At 31.3% G+C, this 20589-nt stretch overlaps 4 protein-coding genes across 7 annotated transcripts; 2 read left to right on the top strand and 2 right to left on the bottom strand.

Annotated features, from left to right (window-relative positions):
* Positions 1 to 3857: 3857 nt before the first annotated feature.
* LOC103864121 lies at positions 3858 to 9250 on the top strand. Of its 2 annotated transcripts, none has more exons than XR_004457300.1 (2): positions 3858 to 8091; positions 8406 to 9250. XR_004457300.1 is itself a non-coding variant. In XM_033289761.1 (2 exons), the coding sequence occupies exon 2, from the start codon at positions 8408 to 8410 to the stop codon at positions 9002 to 9004; it is 597 nt and encodes a 198-aa protein (XP_033145652.1). In that variant the 5' UTR covers positions 8080 to 8172; positions 8406 to 8407; the 3' UTR covers positions 9005 to 9250. The 2 variants fall into 2 exon arrangements, 1 of the variants encoding a protein (XP_033145652.1); XM_033289761.1 differs by having other exon boundaries at positions 8080 to 8172.
* Positions 9251 to 9943: 693 nt separating this feature from the next.
* Positions 9944 to 13334, bottom strand: LOC103864120 (crooked neck-like protein 1). The gene is made up of 7 exons (XM_009141874.2): positions 12129 to 13334; positions 11540 to 11605; positions 11288 to 11432; positions 10981 to 11199; positions 10668 to 10881; positions 10386 to 10581; positions 9944 to 10286 (listed from the first exon to the last, which is right to left on the bottom strand). The coding sequence occupies exons 1-7, from the start codon at positions 13283 to 13285 to the stop codon at positions 10163 to 10165; spliced, it is 2121 nt and encodes a 706-aa protein (XP_009140122.2). The 5' UTR covers positions 13286 to 13334; the 3' UTR covers positions 9944 to 10162.
* A 1310-nt stretch (positions 13335 to 14644) lies between these two features.
* On the bottom strand, positions 14645 to 16132 carry LOC103864119 (casein kinase II subunit beta-2). Of its 3 annotated transcripts, none has more exons than XM_033289753.1 (4): positions 15597 to 16132; positions 15405 to 15514; positions 15168 to 15333; positions 14645 to 15003 (listed from the first exon to the last, which is right to left on the bottom strand). In XM_033289753.1, the coding sequence occupies exons 1-4, from the start codon at positions 16069 to 16071 to the stop codon at positions 14912 to 14914; spliced, it is 843 nt and encodes a 280-aa protein (XP_033145644.1). In that variant the 5' UTR covers positions 16072 to 16132; the 3' UTR covers positions 14645 to 14911. The 3 variants fall into 3 exon arrangements, with proteins under 3 accessions (XP_033145644.1, XP_033145645.1, XP_033145643.1); XM_033289754.1 differs by having other exon boundaries at positions 14645 to 15333; positions 15597 to 15800; positions 15927 to 16088; XM_033289752.1 differs by having other exon boundaries at positions 14645 to 15333.
* A 77-nt stretch (positions 16133 to 16209) lies between these two features.
* Positions 16210 to 19244, top strand: LOC117133468. The gene is made up of 2 exons (XM_033289766.1): positions 16210 to 16559; positions 16632 to 19244. Exons 1-2 carry the CDS (start codon positions 16268 to 16270, stop codon positions 16709 to 16711), a joined length of 372 nt encoding a protein of 123 aa, XP_033145657.1. The 5' UTR covers positions 16210 to 16267; the 3' UTR covers positions 16712 to 19244.
* Positions 19245 to 20589: the final 1345 nt, after the last annotated feature.

The raw sequence follows: 20589 nt of genomic DNA, 5'->3' as shown, positions 1-20589 counted from the left end.
ATTTTTCCATTTTAATGTAAAACGGCAATGTTTAATAGAGAACTTGGACAAATAGTCAAATAGTTATATTTATGTTTTTTTTTTCTTTTTTTTATAAAGTGGTAACGTTACATTTGAAGATAAACCGTTTTTAGTGAACAATGGTAATCTTACATATGTTTAATGTAAATTTTCCATTTTTTTATGTTGTATGTTTACATATTATTGTTATTTTTAAATGTAAAATGGTAATCTTACGTATGTTTAATGTAGTATTTCCATTTTTATGTTGTATGTTTTTACATATATTTATTATTTTCGAAATTTATAAATATGTTTTTTTGTTTTTTTATAAACGGTAATGTTACATTATGGAGATAAGCCGTCTTTTTTTTAAGTGAAAAATAGTAATCTTACATGTGTTTTATGTAGTTTTTCCATTTTTTATGCTGTGTGTTTACATGTGTAATGTAGTATTTCTATTTTTTATGTTGTATGTTTACATATTATTTTCTTAAAATAAAAATGTAAAATGGTAATCTACTATGTTTAATGTAGTATTTCTATTTTTATGTTGTATGTTTTACATATATTTATTATTTTCGAAATTATATATAATGTTTTTTGTTTTTTTATAAAACGGTAATGTTACATTACGGAGATAAACCGTCTTTTTTTTTAAGTTAAAAATAGTAATCTTACATATGTTTAATGTAGTTTTTCCATTTTTTATGCTGTATGTTTACATATTTTTTTTATAATTTTCGAAAATAATAAAATTAAAATGTAAAACTATATTTTATGCCACGTGTCATCTTTCGAGATTATATTATATATTTACTTATTATTTATTTTTCTTTATATTGTGGTATTTCTATTTCTTATACTTTCTATTTACTAATAATTTTATATTTTAACATTGATTTACATTTTAAGATAGATGTTTAAATACTAATGTACTTTTTCCATTTTTTTAAATTGTGTATTTCCTTTTCTTATACTTTCTATTTGCGTAATATCTATATTTTACATTTTAAAATAGATGTTTAAATCTTAATATACTTTTCCATTGTTTTTAAGTTGTGTATTTCTTTTTCTTATATTTTCTATTTACTTAATATCTATATTTTACATTTTAAGATAGATGTTTAATATTTAATGTACTCTTTCAGTTTTTTTAAATTGTGAATTTACTTATTATTGTATATATAATTCTTATATTTATATATTTAGAATATTTACTTTTTTTTATATTGAGTATTTCTATTTCTTATACTTTATATTTAGTCAATGTCTATATTTTATATTTTAAGATAGATGTTTAAATTTTTACATATTTTTCCATTTTTAATGTAAAACGGCAATGTTTAATAGAAGAACTTGGACAAATAGTCAAATAGTTATATTTATGTTTTTTTTTCTTTTTTTATAAAATGGTAATGTTACATTATGAAGATAAACCGTTTTTTTCGTGAACAATGGTAATCTTACATATGTTTAATATAGTTTTCCATTTTTTTTATATTGTATGTTTACATAAATATTTTATTTTTAAATGTAAAATGGTAATTTTACATATGTTTAATGTAGTATTTTCATTTTTATGTTGTATGTTTACATATTATTTATTATTTTCGAAATTATATATAATTTGTTTTTTACAAAATAGTAATGTTACATTATGAAGATAAGCCGTCTTTTTTTTTAGTGAAAAATTGTAATTACATATGTTTAATGTAGTTTTTCCATTTTTTATGTTGTATGTTTACATATTATTTTCTTAAAATAAACATGTAAAATGTTAATCTTACATATGTTTAATGTAGTATTTCTATTTTTATGTTGTATGTTTTACATATATTTATTATTTTTGAAATTATATATAATATTTTTTGTTTTTTTTATAAACGGTAATGTTACATTATGGAGATAGACCGTCTTTTTTTTGAAGTGAAAAATAGTAATCTTACATATGTTTAATGTAGTTTTTCCATTTTTTTATGCTGTAGGTTTACATATTTTTTATAATTTTCGAAAATAAGTAATAGTAAAATGTAAAACTATATTTTATGCCACGTGTCATCTTTCGGGATTATATTATATATTTACTTATTATTTATTTTTATTTATATTGTGTATTTCTATTTCTTATACTTTTTATTTACTAATAATTTTATATTTTAAGATTGATTTACATTTTAAGATAGATGTTTAAATACCAATGTACTTTTTCATTTTTTTAAACTGTGTATTTCCTTTTCTTATACTTTCTATTTGCATAATATATATATTTTACATTTTAAGATAGATGTTAAAATCTTAATATACTTTTCCATTGTTTTAAGTTGTGTATTTCTTTTTCTTATACGTTCTATTTACTTAATATCTATATTTTACATTTTAAGATAGATGTTTAATATTTAATGTAATCTTTCCATTTTTTTTAAATTGTGCATTTACTTATTATTGTATATATAATTCGTATATTTATAATATTTACTTATTATTTATTTTTTTATATATTGAGAGTATTTTTCTTTCTTATACTTTACATTTAGTTAATGTCTATATTTTATATTTTAAGATAGATGTTTAAATATCTACGTATTTTTCCATTTTTAATGTAAAACGGCAATGTTTAATAGAAGAACTTGGACAAATAGTCAAATAGTTATATTTATTTTTTTTCTTTTTTTTATAAAGTGGTAACGTTACATTATGAAGATAAACCGTTTTTAGTGAACAATGGTAATCTTACATATGTTTAATGTAAATTTTCCATTTTTTTATTTGTATGTTGTGTTTACATATTATTGTTATTTTTAATGTAAAATGGTAATCTTACGTATGTTTAATGTAGTATTTCCATTTTTATGTTGTATGTTTTACATATATTTATTATTTTCGAAATTATATATAATGTTTTTTTGTTTTTTTATAAAACGGTAATGTTACATTATGGAGATAAGCCGTCTTTTTTTTTAAGTGAAAAATAGTAATCTTACATGTGTTTTATGTAGTTTTTCCATTTTTTATGCTGTATGTTTACATATTTCTTACAATTTTCGAAAATAAGTAATATTAAAATGTAAAACTATATTTTATGCCACGTGTCATCTTTCGGGAGAAATTTTTTCCGCTTATGTGGACGCCCTATGGAGCCTCAAAAGTTCTCTTTTATTAGTAGAGATTCCTTTTCTTATACTTTCTATTTGCATAATATATATATTTTACATTTTAAGATAGATGTTTAAATCTTAATATACTTTTTCCATTGTTTTTAAGTTGTGTATTTCTTTTTCTTATACTTTCTATTTACTTAATATCTATATTTTACATTTTAAGATAGATGTTTAATATTTAATGTACTCTTTCCATTTTTTTTTAAATTGTGCATTTACTTATTATTGTATATATAATTCGTATATTTATAATATTTACTTATTATTTATTTTTTTATATATTGAGAGTATTTCTCTTTCTTATACTTTATATTTAGTTAATGTCTATATTTTATATTTTAAGATAGATGTTTAAATATTTACGTATTTTTCCATTTTTAATGTAAAACGGCAATGTTTAATAGAAGAACTTGGACAAATAGTCAAATAGTTATATTTATGTTTTTTTTCTTTTTTTTTATAAAGTGGTAACGTTACATTATGAAGATAAACCGTTTTTAGTGAACAATGGTAATCTTACATATGTTTAATGTAAATTTACATTTTTTTATGTTGTATGTTTACATATTATTGTTATTTTTAAATGCAAAATGTAATCTTACATATAATGTAGTATTTCCATTTTTATGTTGTATGTTTTACATATATTTATTATTTTCGAAATTATATATAATGTTTTTTTGTTTTTTTTTAAACGGTAATGTTACATTATGGAGATAAGCCGTCTTTTTTTTAAGTGAAAAATAGTAATCTTACATGTGTTTTATGTAGTTTTTCCATTTTTTATGCTGTATGTTTACATATTTCTTACAATTTTCGAAAATAAGTAATATTAAAATGTAAAACTATATTTTATGCCACGTGTTATCTTTCGGGAGAGATTTTTTCCGCTTATGTGGACGCCCTATGGAGCCTCAAAAGTTCCCTTTTATTAGTAGATTTATAAAACGGTAATGTTACATTATGGAGATAAGCCGTCTTTTTTTTTAAGTGAAAAATAGTAATCTTACATGTGTTTTATGTAGTTTTTCCATTTTTTATGCTGTATGTTTACATATTTCTTACAATTTTCGAAAATAAGTAATATTAAAATGTAAAACTATATTTTATGCCACGTGTTATCTTTCGGGAGAGATTTTTTCCGCTTATGTGGACGCCCTATGGAGCCTCAAAAGTTCCCTTTTATTAGTAGAGATTTGTTCATTAATTGGTTTTAACATTTTGCAACACTATAATCTTTATCGATTGTAAAATGACGAATACAAATGTTGCTTTCTTAAATGTATCATCGTTGTTGAAGAGTTAACGTATTACATCTCATTTTAATTATTTTTAAGACTTCATACGCACAAAATGAAATTAATTTTTGCAGCTGATATAAATTACCAAAACCAAAAGGCAACATTGATTGTATAATGACGAAAGAGGATTAGGTTTCCTGCTCTCGACTTTTTTAACTATTGATTTTCTATAAGTGTTTCATTTTCTACATTTATAAAATGTTTTCGTTCTCGTTTCTGTTTCATTGATATGAGTTTAGTTTTTTTTTAAACTTCTTTTATGAAATCGGTAAATTACAAAAGTGTCAATTTAAAAAGATAGATATTTGAAAAAAATTAGTTCCACTCTAGATATATATCTAAGAATCAAAATTTTGAAGAAAATCACCGGCAAAATCTATTAACAGGTTAGTATATCAAGCTGTTATAGAATATAAGTGCAGACTCAAAATATAAATGTCTGTCTAGTATATATTCACCAGTTCGGTCTAAAAGTCATCTAATTCTGTAACAACAAAATAAAGTACTTATTTTATTAGTCTACGGTTGTGAGGTTTAGTTACTTAAAAGTATACAAATAAAAAAAATATATATATATATACTTTACTATTCTAGTATATGTTAACTATTTATAAACTAAGAATTGTTTGATTTATTAATTGATAAACCAGAAAACGTATGATAAGTAATTCAAATATCTCATTCTTACAAATATAATAGCTAGATGTATTATGAAGAAACAAATATTAGACGAATGATCAAGTCTCTTATTGTTCGAATAAACTCAAATGAGGTGATTGGAATCTTGTCATGTTTTTTTATTAAACAAAATTTAGGAATAAAAATCAAAACTCAATTATTTAATATGAATGAAATAATTTATATAGTGCTTCTAATATTAAAAATCACTTTGATTTGAAGAAATGTGTTTTTGGGATTGTGAGGATCAAATAAGATATTAGAAACCACATATTTAAAATAATTTGTATGCATAAAAGTATATACATTAGAGTAAGCACATAAATCAAAACCAATATTTTTTGTTTATTTATAATCACGTTTTTGGTAAATAAATCAAAACAATTATTTTATTTACTTTATATGGAATAAATTAAAATTTAGTGATATTTACATAGATACATAGTATATTTTAATATAAGTATTTATTATTGATACACTTCCTACTCATATGATTTTTTTAACATTTGTATATTTGCTGTAACAAAAATTTAAACGGTTAATCACAAAATTTTTAATGCGAGATTTTTCAATACAAATTTCAAAATTAAAATATTAAGATCTCAATAATGTTTCACTGCAATTTGGAAATTAACTTATTTTTATATTTTTAAATAGTATATAATTTATTTCAAATGATAATGATATACATATATATATATATATATATTAATGAGACTTCATATTCATACGATTTATGAAGACTGGGCATTTTACTCGACCCGAACCCGTATATGAATCTGAACCGAAGTAGCAAAATACCAGAAAGCTTATTGAATTCAGAGATATTGAATATCCGAACCCGAATGGATATCCAAAGATAACCAAACATAAGTATACTTAACCCTATATTTCCAGTTTACTTCCCTCATTTTATTCAAAATATTTATATTAATAATGCACATTGCTCAAAATTAGATAACTTTACTCTATTAAAAGGGGAATATAAGCTCCATTGAACATATCCACCTCAGCAAATTAAATCTGCCAATGAAATATGATTTTTTGCCGTGTCACTATTTATTAAATCCAATAAAACACTTCATCTTTATTGTTCTTATTGAAGTCTCTGAAATTGTCGTTATCCTACATTTAAGAACCTCCATTTTTTAAAACTTGATTCCCTTCGTTGACCCTTGCAAGATGAGAGACGATGACGTTTCAACTTCCGTTGTTTCTCTCTTTATAACTCTTTCGCTGAATCTTAGGAAAATGTATCACTTCTAATAAAATCCTGCTAAATTTTAGATGTAATATTTAGTTTACAAAACGAAATAAAATAACCATACACTACATTCTCATCTTTATTGTGTTAATCATGTTATTCTTTTTGGTTTCGTATGATGGAAACCTATTTTACAACACATAATCCATGATACATTTGAGAAACTAAAAATAAAAACTTAAGTCTTTTTCAAAAATAAAAAATAAAAAATAAAAATAGAAAACTCTGTACTACAAAATATATGCAGAACATAGTAAAAGACATTCGATTTAAATGTGTCAAACAAGAATAAATTCTAAATTTACACTAAATACAATCTAGAATGCAAAAATATACATACAAAAATGACAAGTTTTACCAAATTATACCATATCATTCGCGTGTAAATGCCCACGTAGTATATGAAATAATATGTTCAAATAATAGAAAAATTGTCAGATCACTATGATCCAAATAACAGATCACTATTTTAAAAGAATAAATAAATATGCAAAGTTATAAATTTTAAAATTACAAGTAACACGTAAAATTGTAGGACAAAACAATTGAGTTCAATAAATAAAATTACATAAAGTTAACGAATTTTTAAAAATAAATGCAAAAAATAATATAAAATATAAACCTAGCGCGGTTAAAGAATCTAGTATACATATAATTATGGGCAAAATCATTTGCTACTCACTTAAAATACATATGAAGCTCTTGTTTCTTGCATTAACAAAAGTTACATCTAAAATTTCAAAACAACAACTAAATTAGTGTCTTTCTATTTTAAAAGTTTTATAAACCTATTAATAGTTGAATATTTAAAAAATTAGAAAACAGTTAAGTTAAAAGTATATTTTAAATATAAAATTTAAACAATAAATAATTTATTTATTTTTTCTTCAAAATTTCAATATATGAACCAGACCCAAAATATCTGAAACCATACATAAAATACCCAAATCCAACCGGAAGTGTAGAAATACCCGAACGGTTTCTATATCTTTATACTGAAATACCCAAAATTTTTGAATACTTGATATGAACTCGAACGGGTATCTAAAAGCCCACCCCTACAAAAGTTGTTTTTTAAAATTCAAAATATAACATTATAAAAAAAATTATTATATGCTTAATGTGATTGTTTAATTCTTTTAATAATATAAAATTAAACAAAAAAAATGAGATGCTACAAAATTTTTTTTTATCAAATATGTATTATTCATAATCATTAATTATCATATATATATATATTAATCATATTAGGTAATTCCATAATTTTTATTTAAGGATATAATTGAGAATATTCTTTTGTATAGTACTAATCAATTTGATAGTTAATTTAATAAAAATCATAGTATATGTTTATATGGACCAACTTCTCGTGATGACACGTGGCTACGAAACATGTTCCAGTGGTATGTGATTAATATAGAGGATTAGTCATGTCTAAACTTGGAATTGAATAATATTTGAGTCACATCATATCTAGTGTTTTCACTACTAGTCGATGACTACTTGTTTTTCTTATAGACAAGATAATTAGATGGGCTGAATTGACCCAATAGGGAAACACCATATCCATAATAGCCCGGGTTGACAGACCTAATAAGCACCGAGATCGATCAGTAAAAGCAAGAAAAACATTTTTTTTTTTTTAAACGGAACTTTTATCTCTTCTTGGTATCTCCTACGAGGTCAGGTAAATCTTTTTTTTTTCCTTTTCTACCGAAACGAAATTCTAATTTGCTAAATCTTACCTCGTTTACTGGAAATCTCTAAGGTACATTTTGGACGCACAAAAAAAAGAAGCAATTTTCAGTTTTTAATCTCGAATCTGACCCATTGTTGAAGATTTTCAAAACTTAAAAAGAGTTGGACTTTCGAGTTTCTTAGGGTTCAAAGGATTGTTCGGCTACATATTGTTACTTAGGAGTTTAGGGTTTGTATGACTTAGGGTTTTAAGATTTGGTTCTGAACTCGAGAAAGTTCTTCTTGCCTTCTTCATCTTTGCAGGTATGATGGAGATGATGCAAATTCCGGTTTTTGATGGAGACAACCATGAGATTTGGAGCATAAAGATGAGGACTCTTTTGATGGCTCGTGACCTGTGGGATGTTGTAGAGAGTGGAGCCTCTGTAGAGAAAACTCTGAAAATCAAGGACATGACGGCTCTTCATATGCTGCAAATGTCGGTAACAGACTCTCTTTTTCTCCGGATAGCAAGAGCCACATCGTCAAAGCAAGCGTGGGAGATTCTTACGGTAGAATTTGGAGAGACCCATAAGATCCTGCTTAGGAAAAGGGGGAATCTTAGGACCAAGTTTAGAGGAATGATGATGGAGGAGGAGGAAAGCGTTGCTGTTTATACTAAAAAGCTGATGGAGGTTGTGAATCAGCTTAAGTTCTATGGGTCTGACATTTCTGATGAGGAAGTCATCCGTAAGATATGTTGCAGCTTGCTCTCAAGGTTTGATGGTATTGTAAGCTCCATGTGCGGTGGAAATATGACACTCACTGACGTTGTGTGGTGCCTGCGAGCGTGGGAATTCGATACAGATGAGCTTGAGAAGAGAGAAGCTCCGCACAACCACAACAAGAGAAGGAGACAATAGAGAGCTTTTTCAAGCTATCTTTTATTCTGTTTCTGAAAAACAATTTAGGAAGTAAATGTTGCTACGTTGGAGACTGAGATGTGTTTTATACTTTTGATGATGAAACAAAACAGTCTCAAAATGTTATGTTTTGGTAGTTTTTCTTGGCTCTTAGATATTAAGATGTTGTCCTTGACTTACAAAATGTTCCTTAGCACAGTGTTTAAATGTCCTTGACTTATAAGAAGAAAGTGTTGGTCAGTTTAATGGGTAAGCGATGCACAGTGTTTAAATGTTCCTTAGCATTTCTGTTAAATGTTCCTTAGCATTTTTTTCCTACATTTAATTCTAACTGCGTTCTTTTGCATTTCTTTTGCATCTTTTGCATCTATTACATAGCATGTCTGTTAATCAGCCTTATCCTCCACCAACAGTTTCTTTGTATGGTTGCATTTCATCTTTCTTTGATCAATGATCATAACTATATTAACAAAGATTTATCATTCGCAATTCTATTATAATATATATATACATACAGCACAAGTCATACTATTTATGGATCATAATATATTTATATGTGCATGTGGTCTAGGTGTGCATAAGTAGTGGGGAGAGGCAGACTCTCAAAGTCTATTTGTTTTGGAGTGACAATGTGAAGCCAATCAGGCTGTTTAAATACCTACAATCGGACAATTCTTCTCAAGACTATAAAATAAAATCAAAGCTATTAACCCCAAAAAATCATCTAAAACCTTATCTCAGGAAAAAAAGACGCTCATGAAAGCTTTATAAGAATGGTAAAAAAAAGATTTACAACAACCGCAATCCCCAGCTTTAAACGCATTCCTCTTATCACACTGAATTTTTGGTTAATATTGGATTAACTATGTGTCCGTATTTTTTAGTGGGTGCATTTCTCTTCAAGTTTCACCACTCACAAACCCAGAAAATCAGAATAAAAACCGGAATTCAGACTCTGATTGTCCCATATTTTCTAAACCGGAAAACGTGAACCGAAAGGTCTAATACCAAAAAGAACAAAAACAATAACAGATTGTACTAACACAATAGAAAGATAACTGCTAAATCATAAAGGATGAGTGGTGATGTACAGTGAGAACTAAGAAAGAATACAAAACATCAACTCACAGTTTTGATATAACTCAAAAGAAACTTCAGTTAATCGTAATCCTCCTCAGAAGATGCAAGCTTCTGCTTCTTCCACTTGTAAGCAGCTTCAAGAATCTTAAGATTTGTTGTCTGTGATTCTTCTGGGTATAGATAATCAATGTATTCTTCATACCTGCCAAATATTCCAACAAAATGTTCACATTTAAGCCTTCGATTATCAAAATCCAAAGATATAAAAAATTGAGAAATGATATATGTATGCAAAACATACTCTGTAGAGCCATCTTCTCTTGTGATTGGTTTTCTTTTCTTGAGCTTCTTCGGGAGCTTAGATTGTACAACACTCACATCCCCGAGATTGCCAAAGTTTGTCTCCATGTTAAGCCAATCCTCTAAGAGTGTAGCTCTTTCTTCTTTCAACTCTGGTGCAGAGTCTTTGTAGTAGCTGTTGGCTCTCTCGAAAATCTCTGAGCAGAAGCAAAAAAAAACAGTTAAAACATTTCGCAAGGAATCATCAAAACTCATATAACAACAACATGTAGTTTTTTTTTACCTCTGGCGCGTCTGATGCATTCTTTCTTGCGTTCAGTAGCATCTATTTCTTCTTGGGGTTCCTCTTCCTCGTCTTCTTCTTGTTCTGCAGAAGAAGCTTCAAACTTTGCAAAACTAACCCACACCTTGTAATGCTTTGTGCGGTCCAAGAGTCGCTCATATAAAGCTCGTGTCCTCTCTAATTCTCCTTCAGCTATCTCAAAATCTATGTATGCCTGCCACACAAAAAATATAGAGTTTCAATGATCCATCGATTCAAAAGTCTTGAGTAATATTTTACTTCTTTGGAATGTATTGGACTGAATATTTTTTACCTTCCATAGCAGTTCGGGCATGTCAAGAGCTGGCTGAGATATTGCCAGCTCAAAGATAGCTCTAGCTCGTTCAGTCTCAGCAAGAGACCTTTCTAGCTCAGCATATTTGCTCCAAGCATAGCAATTCTCTGGAGACCACTCAAGGTAACGCTCATAGAGCTTTCTACACCTATCTATGTTTCCCAGTTGGAGCTCAATCTCAATGTATTTCTTAAATATCTGTTAGCAGAAGTAAAAGATAACCAAAAGTAAGTATGTTAAATGAGAGCAATGAAACGTATAACGTTCAAACAAAATTCATGCTTACCTTATCTTTTGGAGCTTTTCCAATAGCGTTTCCTAATATCTGCCGAGCACCAGCGAGATTCAGTTGCCGGATTTCAAACTGAGCAGCGAGCAACCATATTTTGGCAAAGGAAAATTTGGAGTGGGGGATAAGCTTGAGGCATTCTCTGTAATGTTTTGGTAAGACGAATACAGACAGTCAGAATAAACTGCCAGAGTGAAACGCAAATGAATGTAACTTCACAAGTTTCAGAACAGGTAGGCTTTAGCGTACCTGTATACATCTCGCGTACGCTCCACATCTTCAGTTTCAATCTCTTCATACAATGCATAGTTAATCCTACACCAATTAGTTACATCAGAGTGTCAGTGTTTCAGTAAATCGCAGAACCAAATATGCTAATAAAAGTCAAACAAACAACAATAGCTTTCCACAGAATGCAACAATTTGTTTCAATATATCAATAAGTGACCTGAATGTGCTTAAAGTTCAATCTGCTTAAGACAATCAAACCCAAACAGTCCAGTTAAAGGAAGCTAAACTTAACCTTCTTATGAGTAACATGATCAACATCTTACGCAAACCATGAACCCAACATTCACCATTCTAAAACATTCTGCATTATTGTCAAATCGCCGAACCAAATATATATACTAATAAAAGACAAACAACAATAGCTTTAACTGTTAAAGAAACTACTTATGCAAACCATGATCAAACTCTAACAACTCAGTTAAAAAAAAAAATAAACTTAACCTTCTTATCCAAAGCATGACCCACTCACCCACATAAGAAGGCAACATTCCAATTCTAGCTAAATGATTCTGCAATATTTACCAAAATCAGTAAAAACCAAACTCACCAGAGGTAGATGTATCTTTGCCAGTAACGTTTCTCTTCAGCAGGTGGAATATTAGCAATAGCCCTCTCATAGATCTCTCTAATCCTATCCTTATTCCCCACAGTTTCCTCCAGCCTAACGTAATCAAACCAAGAATCATAGTTCAAAGGGTTCTTCCTCACTTCATCCTCATACTGAAACCTCCTCTTCCCAACAATAGCATCCTCAATCCCTTCCCTATCACCATACTGTTTCTCAAACGCCACAAACTTCTTATACAAATCCTCAGCTCTCCCTTTAGGAATATGATCAAGCGCAAACTTGTAGATAAACCTAGCACGCTCCGGCTCCTTGCACCGCTCCTCAAACTCAGCAAACGCCACAAAGAGCGTCTCGGCCTCCTCATCATCCGCAAGCTTCTCCGTGGCGCGTTCGTACACGTGCCTCGCGCGTGCGACTTCACCTCCCTTCATCTCAAACTTAGCGAATCGAATATAAGCAGAAACCTTCGGATGACAAAGCACGAACCTCTCGTAGATCGATCTAGCGCGTTCGATTTCGTTATACCTAAGCTCGAACTTGATGAACGAGAGCCATCCTTGCTGATCGGGAGACCACTGCATCCACCGCTCGAATATCTGCCTAGCTCCGGCGATGTTGCCGAGAATCTCCTCCATGTGGATGTACTTGTACCAGAGCTGGTCCACGCGCGGGAGGAGCGTGACGGCTCGGTCCCAGACGTTTCTCGCGCTGTTGACGAACTTGTTCTTCATCTCGAACTCGGCGTACTTGAGCCACAGCGTGTGGTTCCTGTAATCGCCCTCGATGGCGCGTTCCCACACGCTCCGAGCGCGCGCGTAGTCCTTCTGGGACTCCTCCCACTGGGCGTACTTCATCCAGACCTGGATGTTCCATCTCGCGCGGCGGATCTTGTCCTCGAACTCCTTGCGGCGGCGGAGGCGGTAGTCGGAGAGCTCGGTGGAGTCGGTGATTTTCTGCTTGGGAGGGCGGATCTCGGCCTCTTGACGCTCTCGAGCTTCCCTTAGGATCTGCTCCGCGGTGATTTGAACCGGGGCGGGAGTCTTGTTCTTGACCCGGGTGGGGCGTGGGAGCTTGACTTCGGTGTCTTTCCGGGTCATGTACCCTAAGGTACGATCGGAATCTTTGCCGGACGCCATCTCGCGACTTTGCCCTCTTTGTGTGGGGTTTGGGTAAAAGATTGGAAGAAAGACGCACACGTTTGATTATATTTGTATTGTTAATGGGCCATAATGAGTCCAATGTATATCCTAATAGTGGCCCAATATATAAACGCTTAGAATATATACCAAACCTTCTTGTGCATGCAAATTGTTAGAAAAATTCCCAAAAAGCCGAAACCTAATACTATAATTTTGTTTTTGAACAGCTTTTCATCTTTCTCATCTATGGTGGTAAGTTAACTAATTAACTAATTTATAGTTTTATTATTTTTTACAAAATATTTATTTTCATTTAAAATTCAAGTAAAAATTGATTTTAAATAAACATAATTTTGAATATAATTAGATTTTTGATATACGATTGAGAATCAGTCCACGGTCATATTATCAAAGAGTGATCAAGAGATTAAACAAGTTGTGTGGCAATTGACTGTCTCAATCTGTAGATTTATTGACTCTAAAGTTATTTAAATCACACAAACAAACTTCACGACAAAATCAATAGAAACAATGAATCACTCACCGAGTTTCAAAAATAAGATTTAACTTAAAACTCTTCTTGTTGAAAAACATAATTAACTTTATATTTCTTAGATGATTGAAAGGTGAATAATACAATGGTCGCTTCTACGCTTATACAAGCTCTAGGAACAATGATAGCTAAGCTAAAGATCAAAAAGAAATAACATTGAACTAAATGAAATGGCTTTCTTATCCAAAAATATTAAACGTGATGATTCTCTGGAGTCTTGAGAGTTTTGTGGAAAAGTATGATGTTTTGGGACGTCCAAGTTCATTGGAAATGTCTTCAGAAAGTGGCCGAAATAATATAGCTGGTATGTAATTCTCTTGGATGTCTCATTGTCATTCTTGAATGGTGTAATGTCTCTTCTGATCGCCAAAGTTTGGTTTGTAAGTGATTAATAATTCGGACAGCTCCAGGTTTAGATGAATAATTCTAAACCAAAATTGGTAGTGGCATGATTCCAATTGAAAACACTTCCTAGTTGGATCAAGATAACAGTAAATCGGTTCGTCGCTTAGTTCCTACTTGTTTTGTTGGGCTCCTCAAATAAGTCATTGCTTGTCCAAATCAAGAAAGGTTCATGATCAACCAATTTGCAAATGTCATATCTTCTTCATATGATATTATTTGGGGATGATTCTTATTTGTGGTGAAATCTATTTGAGTTGAGTGTTTTCTCCAAGTTTTTTGTTGAGCTGGAAAGTTCGGCATCGGCCTTCATTTGAGCTTAACTAATGTTGCATATCTCCTTAGCTCTCATGAGCTTCATGTGCTCTGACATCAAATTCATTACTTGCTCAAATCTGAGGTTTACTTCATTGGAAACTAAGATGAAAGCAGAGAGAACAATAACATAATAAGTATTACAGTTTTAGTATTACACGTTAACCTAGGTTTACAATAATAACATCACTTGCTAATTTCTTGAAAACCTAGAGAGAGAGATAAACTAATTCCACATTTCGTTTGGTTGACACGTCTCCTGCTTTCTCAAAACGAATGATGCTCTTGTACCTGGTTCCTCTACTTTCTTTCCTTTACGGCTTGTGTAACTTAAACCCAAACACTTTAGAAACTTAGCTCTGTGAGGCTTTTTGTGGCTTCAGATCTTCGTACGTCATCAGGAACAGATGTGGAAACGTTGTCCCAAAGTAAGCTCCATCTATGTCTGTTTTTTTTTTTATGTTAAAGGGCGGCAAAAACAAAGATTGCAGAAAAACAATACATCATAGTGAGAATATTTATTGAGAGAGAAGCAAAACCAGGCTATATACTCATTATTAAGCATTGTGTATATAAGTGGGGGTGTAAGTGAAATAAGAAAAAGGATACTTGCTTGGTATTTTGATCTTGGGTAATACACGTCTTCACATTTGGGGCAGTATATCTTAATGGTGCTTGCTAGAGGGATATCAGATTGACCAATCGGTAAACAAGGCTGGCGACAACAGTCAACTCTTGGGCATCTTCCAAAGGCATAGTTTTTGTATTTGTCTAACTGCAAAAATCAATTGGTGAATGTTCTATTGTGAGTAAAAAAAAAGAAAAAGAGAGAAAAGCTTTCTTTACCATAGAAGCCAGCCCTTGGCTTGTTAATATGTAACGAGCATGAATCATTCCATATAGCATCTCTGCAGCTGACTCGACCAATTCATATTGTTTCTCTGTAAACCTCTCACCTGTTACGTACCCGTCAAGCCAAATCAACACTCAAGAAAAAAAAAACACATCAACACCATAGTAAGTAAGGGTAAGACGTACCATGAGTACAATCAACATCCAAAATCAAATCAAGGGCATAGTCATAGTAGGGAACTTGATGGATGAGTCCACACAAGTTAAAGTGATCCTGAATGTAATAATCATCAATTTGGCAGAATAACTCGTTCCCACGTAGGTTGCAGAACCAAGATATCCATGAGGTGTCCTTTACATCAGAACCACTGATCCCAGATTCATCTACAGCTAATACCAAAAACAGAAGAAACGCCCAGAAATATCCAGAAGTTAAAGAAACAAGGAGGAAAAAGTGAATCCCAAAAATGAAGAGACCAGAAGCAAACCCTAGGTACGGAAAAAAGGAATAGTTACCGTCAGAAAGTGAATCACGATTGATGTGGTCGTGCAATTGCATGAGGGAGTAAGATGCTCCATTTACAGTCTGAAACATCGGATGAAACGCCACATTATCCAAACGATCGACTACCTCCGACTTCAATCCACTCTCCTTATACATGCTCCCGAAACGCTAGGGTTTCAGTGCAGAAAACACAAATGTAAAAACAAAAAAAAGAATGTATTAAAAGATTTTTTAACTGGACTTGAAGAATGAAGGTGATACTGAAAAACCAACACGTCACTTGGGCCGATAAAGGTGGTTTTAGTCAAAAAAACGTGCTGTAGAAAAGAATACGTTTCTAGGGTTTCTGCCAATGAGTAACTCAGACGAGGAGGAGACGATGGCAATCGCCCACTTGCAGTCTATACGCCAGCGGCGAAGGCCGCCTCATTCAAAGCGGAGGGCTTCCAGGGATTCAGCGGCGAAGGGTAAGATGAATTCGACTTGGGACGACCAGGAGATGAAGATGGAGGAGGTGATGGTTTTGAAGAAGGCAGCGGCGAGGATGGGGGTAAAGCAGATGTCATCGACGACGTACTTGAGTGAGTCAGAAGAGGAGGCGATGATTATGGCCCAAGAGCAATCACAGACGACACCGACCTCGAGTAACTAACCCTAAATACACATTCATTAATTTAATTTTTTTGTTGTTGATGCTATCAATCAATGTCTCTCAGGATTGAAGGCAGCCTGCGGCGAAAACCTCCTCATCTGGTGCGGAGGGCTTCCAGGGATTCAAGGCTGTTGCCAGAGATGATGTGGTACAAACCGCAGAATAGATTGTTTATGGACAAGGAGGAGTCTGAACGCGCCCACGAGAACATTATACTCTTTCTCGATAGGCTTTTGAAGGCCAAGGAGGAGGCCGGGGTTTTGGAGCAGCCATCACAGGGCCTCAAGATTCAAAACTAATTTCTACTCTTTCGTTTTTGGTGCAGGCGCATTTCTTTCTCTGGTGTTTCGTGAAGCACAAGTTTGGTGGCGCTATGTATCTGTTCTGCCATTTTTATGTAGACAGGACATTAGTTATGCTCTTTCCTTGAACAGACAGGGCATCATTATGATCTGTTCTTCCTGGGAGGAGCTTAGCGCTTACAGACCATTTGTTTCCGTGGATGCCATGTGCTGTGATGATATCCTGATCCTATACCTCTGTATAAACATTAAAAACAAATAGACAAAGAAGTGTTACTGATGAAATAACGTAAAACTTGTGAATAATCAACTAATGCACACGCCCTTGGAAGCTAGTACCACACACCGCCAAATACAAAATAACAACAAAACTATAGCCAAGCAAAGTTACTATCCTCAAGTAACAAATCACAAATCGTTTGGGATTCAAGGAGAAGCTCACAAATCACAGTTCATAACTACCTGAACTTTCAAATTCAGAAACAAAGATCCGACGGTTACTCTTTTCAAGTTTTGTTTTGGTTCATACTGAAACGACTAGTGATTCCGCAGAGTTCAGTTGCATTTCACAAGCATACAAGCAACCACAAGAATCAAGGATTACTCTTTTTCAAACTCAAAAACAGATAAGGTTACTCTTTTCCAGATTTTTTCACTGAAACGGACTTGTGATTCCGCAAATCAAATTTTGTTGCATTTCACAAGCATAGAAGCTATTAGCCTATTAGTATATATATATATATATATATAATATCTATAGTAATACAAGCAACCAGAAGAATCAAAGATTACTCTTTTTCAAACTAAGAACACACAGATCAAAAGGTTACTCTACGGAACAGGGCAAGACTCACATATATGACGTCAGCTAACAATTCAATTCCATTTCAAAAGCAATCATGATCGATCAACAGTAACAATTAAATTCCATTTCACAATCAACTATGATCGATCAATAGCATAATATTCCAAATCTAAAAAACTATTACTAGCTACTTCGAGATATCGTGGACAAGGATTCTTCTAACCACTTACAGAAAATGTTATGCAGATGTGAACGGGTCTCATTTTATCATATGAATCAAATCCACATCTCTCTCTCGCTCTCTCTCAAATAAAACAAGAATCACAATATTGGATCATAAACATCATTATATTAATTATACACAAACAGAACAAGATAATTAAACACAAGTTAAGCACACAAAGAAAGAAAAAAAATACAAGTGAACACACATTATTAAGCGCATTTGATTGTTTACTTATCAAAAAGAAAGCATTTTTTTTTTTGTAAACTAAAAAGAAAACATTATTAAGCGCACAAAAATATAACCAACAAAGGTCATAGCACACAGATTAAACACAAGACACGGATGATCACTTCCGAATATTAATTTTTTTTCCTTCTCACTGATGATCGCTTCCACTTCCACTTGTGCCAACGTTCTGACCTGATCCCCTTTGGTACTCATCTCGTTGACGTTCTTCCTCTCCCTCCTCCTCATGACCGGCTCCGGTCTCAGTCAAATACATTTGCCGTGCAGCTGGTGGCATAAATGCCAAGAATTGGCTGAAGACTCGATCCACAATAGCTTGGGAAATCCTCATATGTGTTACATACTTTATAACTTCCTCCCTTGTCATGAACGTACCGAAGGCATAACCGTACAGTTCAAGCATTTGCCTATTGGAGGGTTGTTGGATGACTCCTTCAGAAATATCAACTACCAATGTTGAGACCGCAGTTCGGAGTGCCGGCACTCCTCCAGCACTCCGAACTGCGGTCTCAACATTGGTAGTTGGTATTTCTGAAGGAGTAATCCAACAACCCTCCAATAGGCAAATGCTTGAACTGTATGCCTGCGGTACGTTCATGACATAAATTATAAGAAAAGTAATTATAGATCTTATCGAGTAATCAGTGTGAATACTCGTGGGATATTGCAAAAGAATTATGACAGAGAAGTTTCAACACTCTGATCATCTTATTATATAAGGGATTTTTTTTGGGTTTAATTTGGTTTTATTTGTAGTATCCGGTTCAACAAAACCAATACTTTCACTTCACTCGAAAAGTCAATTAATTTATATGTGATGTTTTGAATTTCACTTTGGATACTTCATCCTTTTTTTTAATTTTACTTTTGTTTCATGTAGAAGAAAGAGTTCATATTTTTTTTAAAAATATTGTATTTATTGCTTTACTAAATAATCAAAATCGCAGGATATTTATGTATTAGAAATGGACCCAAAATAAGAAAAAAAACAACTATAGTACATATCATGGTCACCAATACGCATAGGCATTTTACCTAGATACAAAACCCCGAATCAGAACCGACCAGAAAATACTTAACACGAAACCAAACCAAAAATTTGTAAGTACTTAATTAGGTTTAAAATTTCTTTACTCCAAAAACCAGAACCAAAAAGAAACGATCCGAGTCGACCCGAATCTTTATTCTGACTGAATAAACTTAATTCGATAAGAGCTGATTCATGTGTTCTATTTTCTATATTAAAGTTTATGATTTAGTTGAAATGTCTTCTTATTAGCAATCTTCATTATATTTTGTAACTATTTTTAGGTAATATGAAACTTTGAATGTTAAATTTAGAGTGTAAAATTTTTTTTATTTAAATTATTAATAGTTTATTTTTAATTATTTTGCAAAGTGTTAGATAAAATGACAGATTTTGGTTAAGTTTTGATGGAATTGGTATTTCGAGTTTTTCAGTTTCTAAATACCTAAAATCCACCCGAGTCAGCTACAGACCCAAAAATTATAGATAGTTTACACGTATTTTAACTATAGACCCGAACATATTTGGATCCGAAATAAACTGACCTGAACCCGAACCAAAACTTCCTCATACGTACTGAGTTGGATTCAAATATCTTGGACCTTAAGTATTCAGTCAAGAAAGGAACCAACGACACGAAGACCTGAAGGCCTAAGTCTAGTCTTTAACGTCTAACTTAACTTAGAGTAAGTAAATTATATATACACGACATAAGTAATGTATAAAGCTACTATTAATACCCACACTAGTTTTATTAATATTAATTGAATCATGTTGGGAACATAAAAGTGTAGGATTTGTAATATCATTATGCATATCACTACCATATGTTAAAAGTAAACTTTAAAACTGACTAGAGATTTTACCGCGCTATGCGCGGTTTGTTTGTCTATAGAATTAGTGTTTAAAAGATGTATGTATTAAATATTCTATAAAAATTACAAATGCATGTTAAATTTTTATTATATAATGAATATATTTTGTGATTAATTATTTTTCATAATTTTTAACCGCACAAATTCAATAATCACAATATATTTATTCAAAATTTATAATTTACAATTACTACCTAATAAAAATATATTGAAAATGTAAAAAAAAAATATATATATATAGGTAATTTTGAAATAGAGAGAGTATATTTTTTTCTGCAAAACATTGATAATTTTGAAATAGAGAGAGTATTACTTAAACATCAGAGTTTAAAATAAAGTGCTTTTGTTTTATGGTATATTATATCATTTATTTGTTTTGATATGGTATTTCAATTTTAAAAATTGTTTGGCATTTATTATTTTGTAAATATATAAAAAAAACAAAATGCATCAATTACTGATGCTCTAACCTAAATTGACCTTTACACAAACTTATTTGGTATAACATTATAAATAAAGATGAAAAATCTAATAGTATGTA

The sequence above is a fragment of the Brassica rapa genome, chromosome A04, assembly GCF_000309985.2.
Source record: "Brassica rapa cultivar Chiifu-401-42 chromosome A04, CAAS_Brap_v3.01, whole genome shotgun sequence".
NCBI classification, from domain to species: Eukaryota; Viridiplantae; Streptophyta; class Magnoliopsida; order Brassicales; family Brassicaceae; genus Brassica; species Brassica rapa.
Note: the sequence above shows the minus strand (reverse complement) of the source record. Positions and strands in the feature narration are given on the sequence as shown.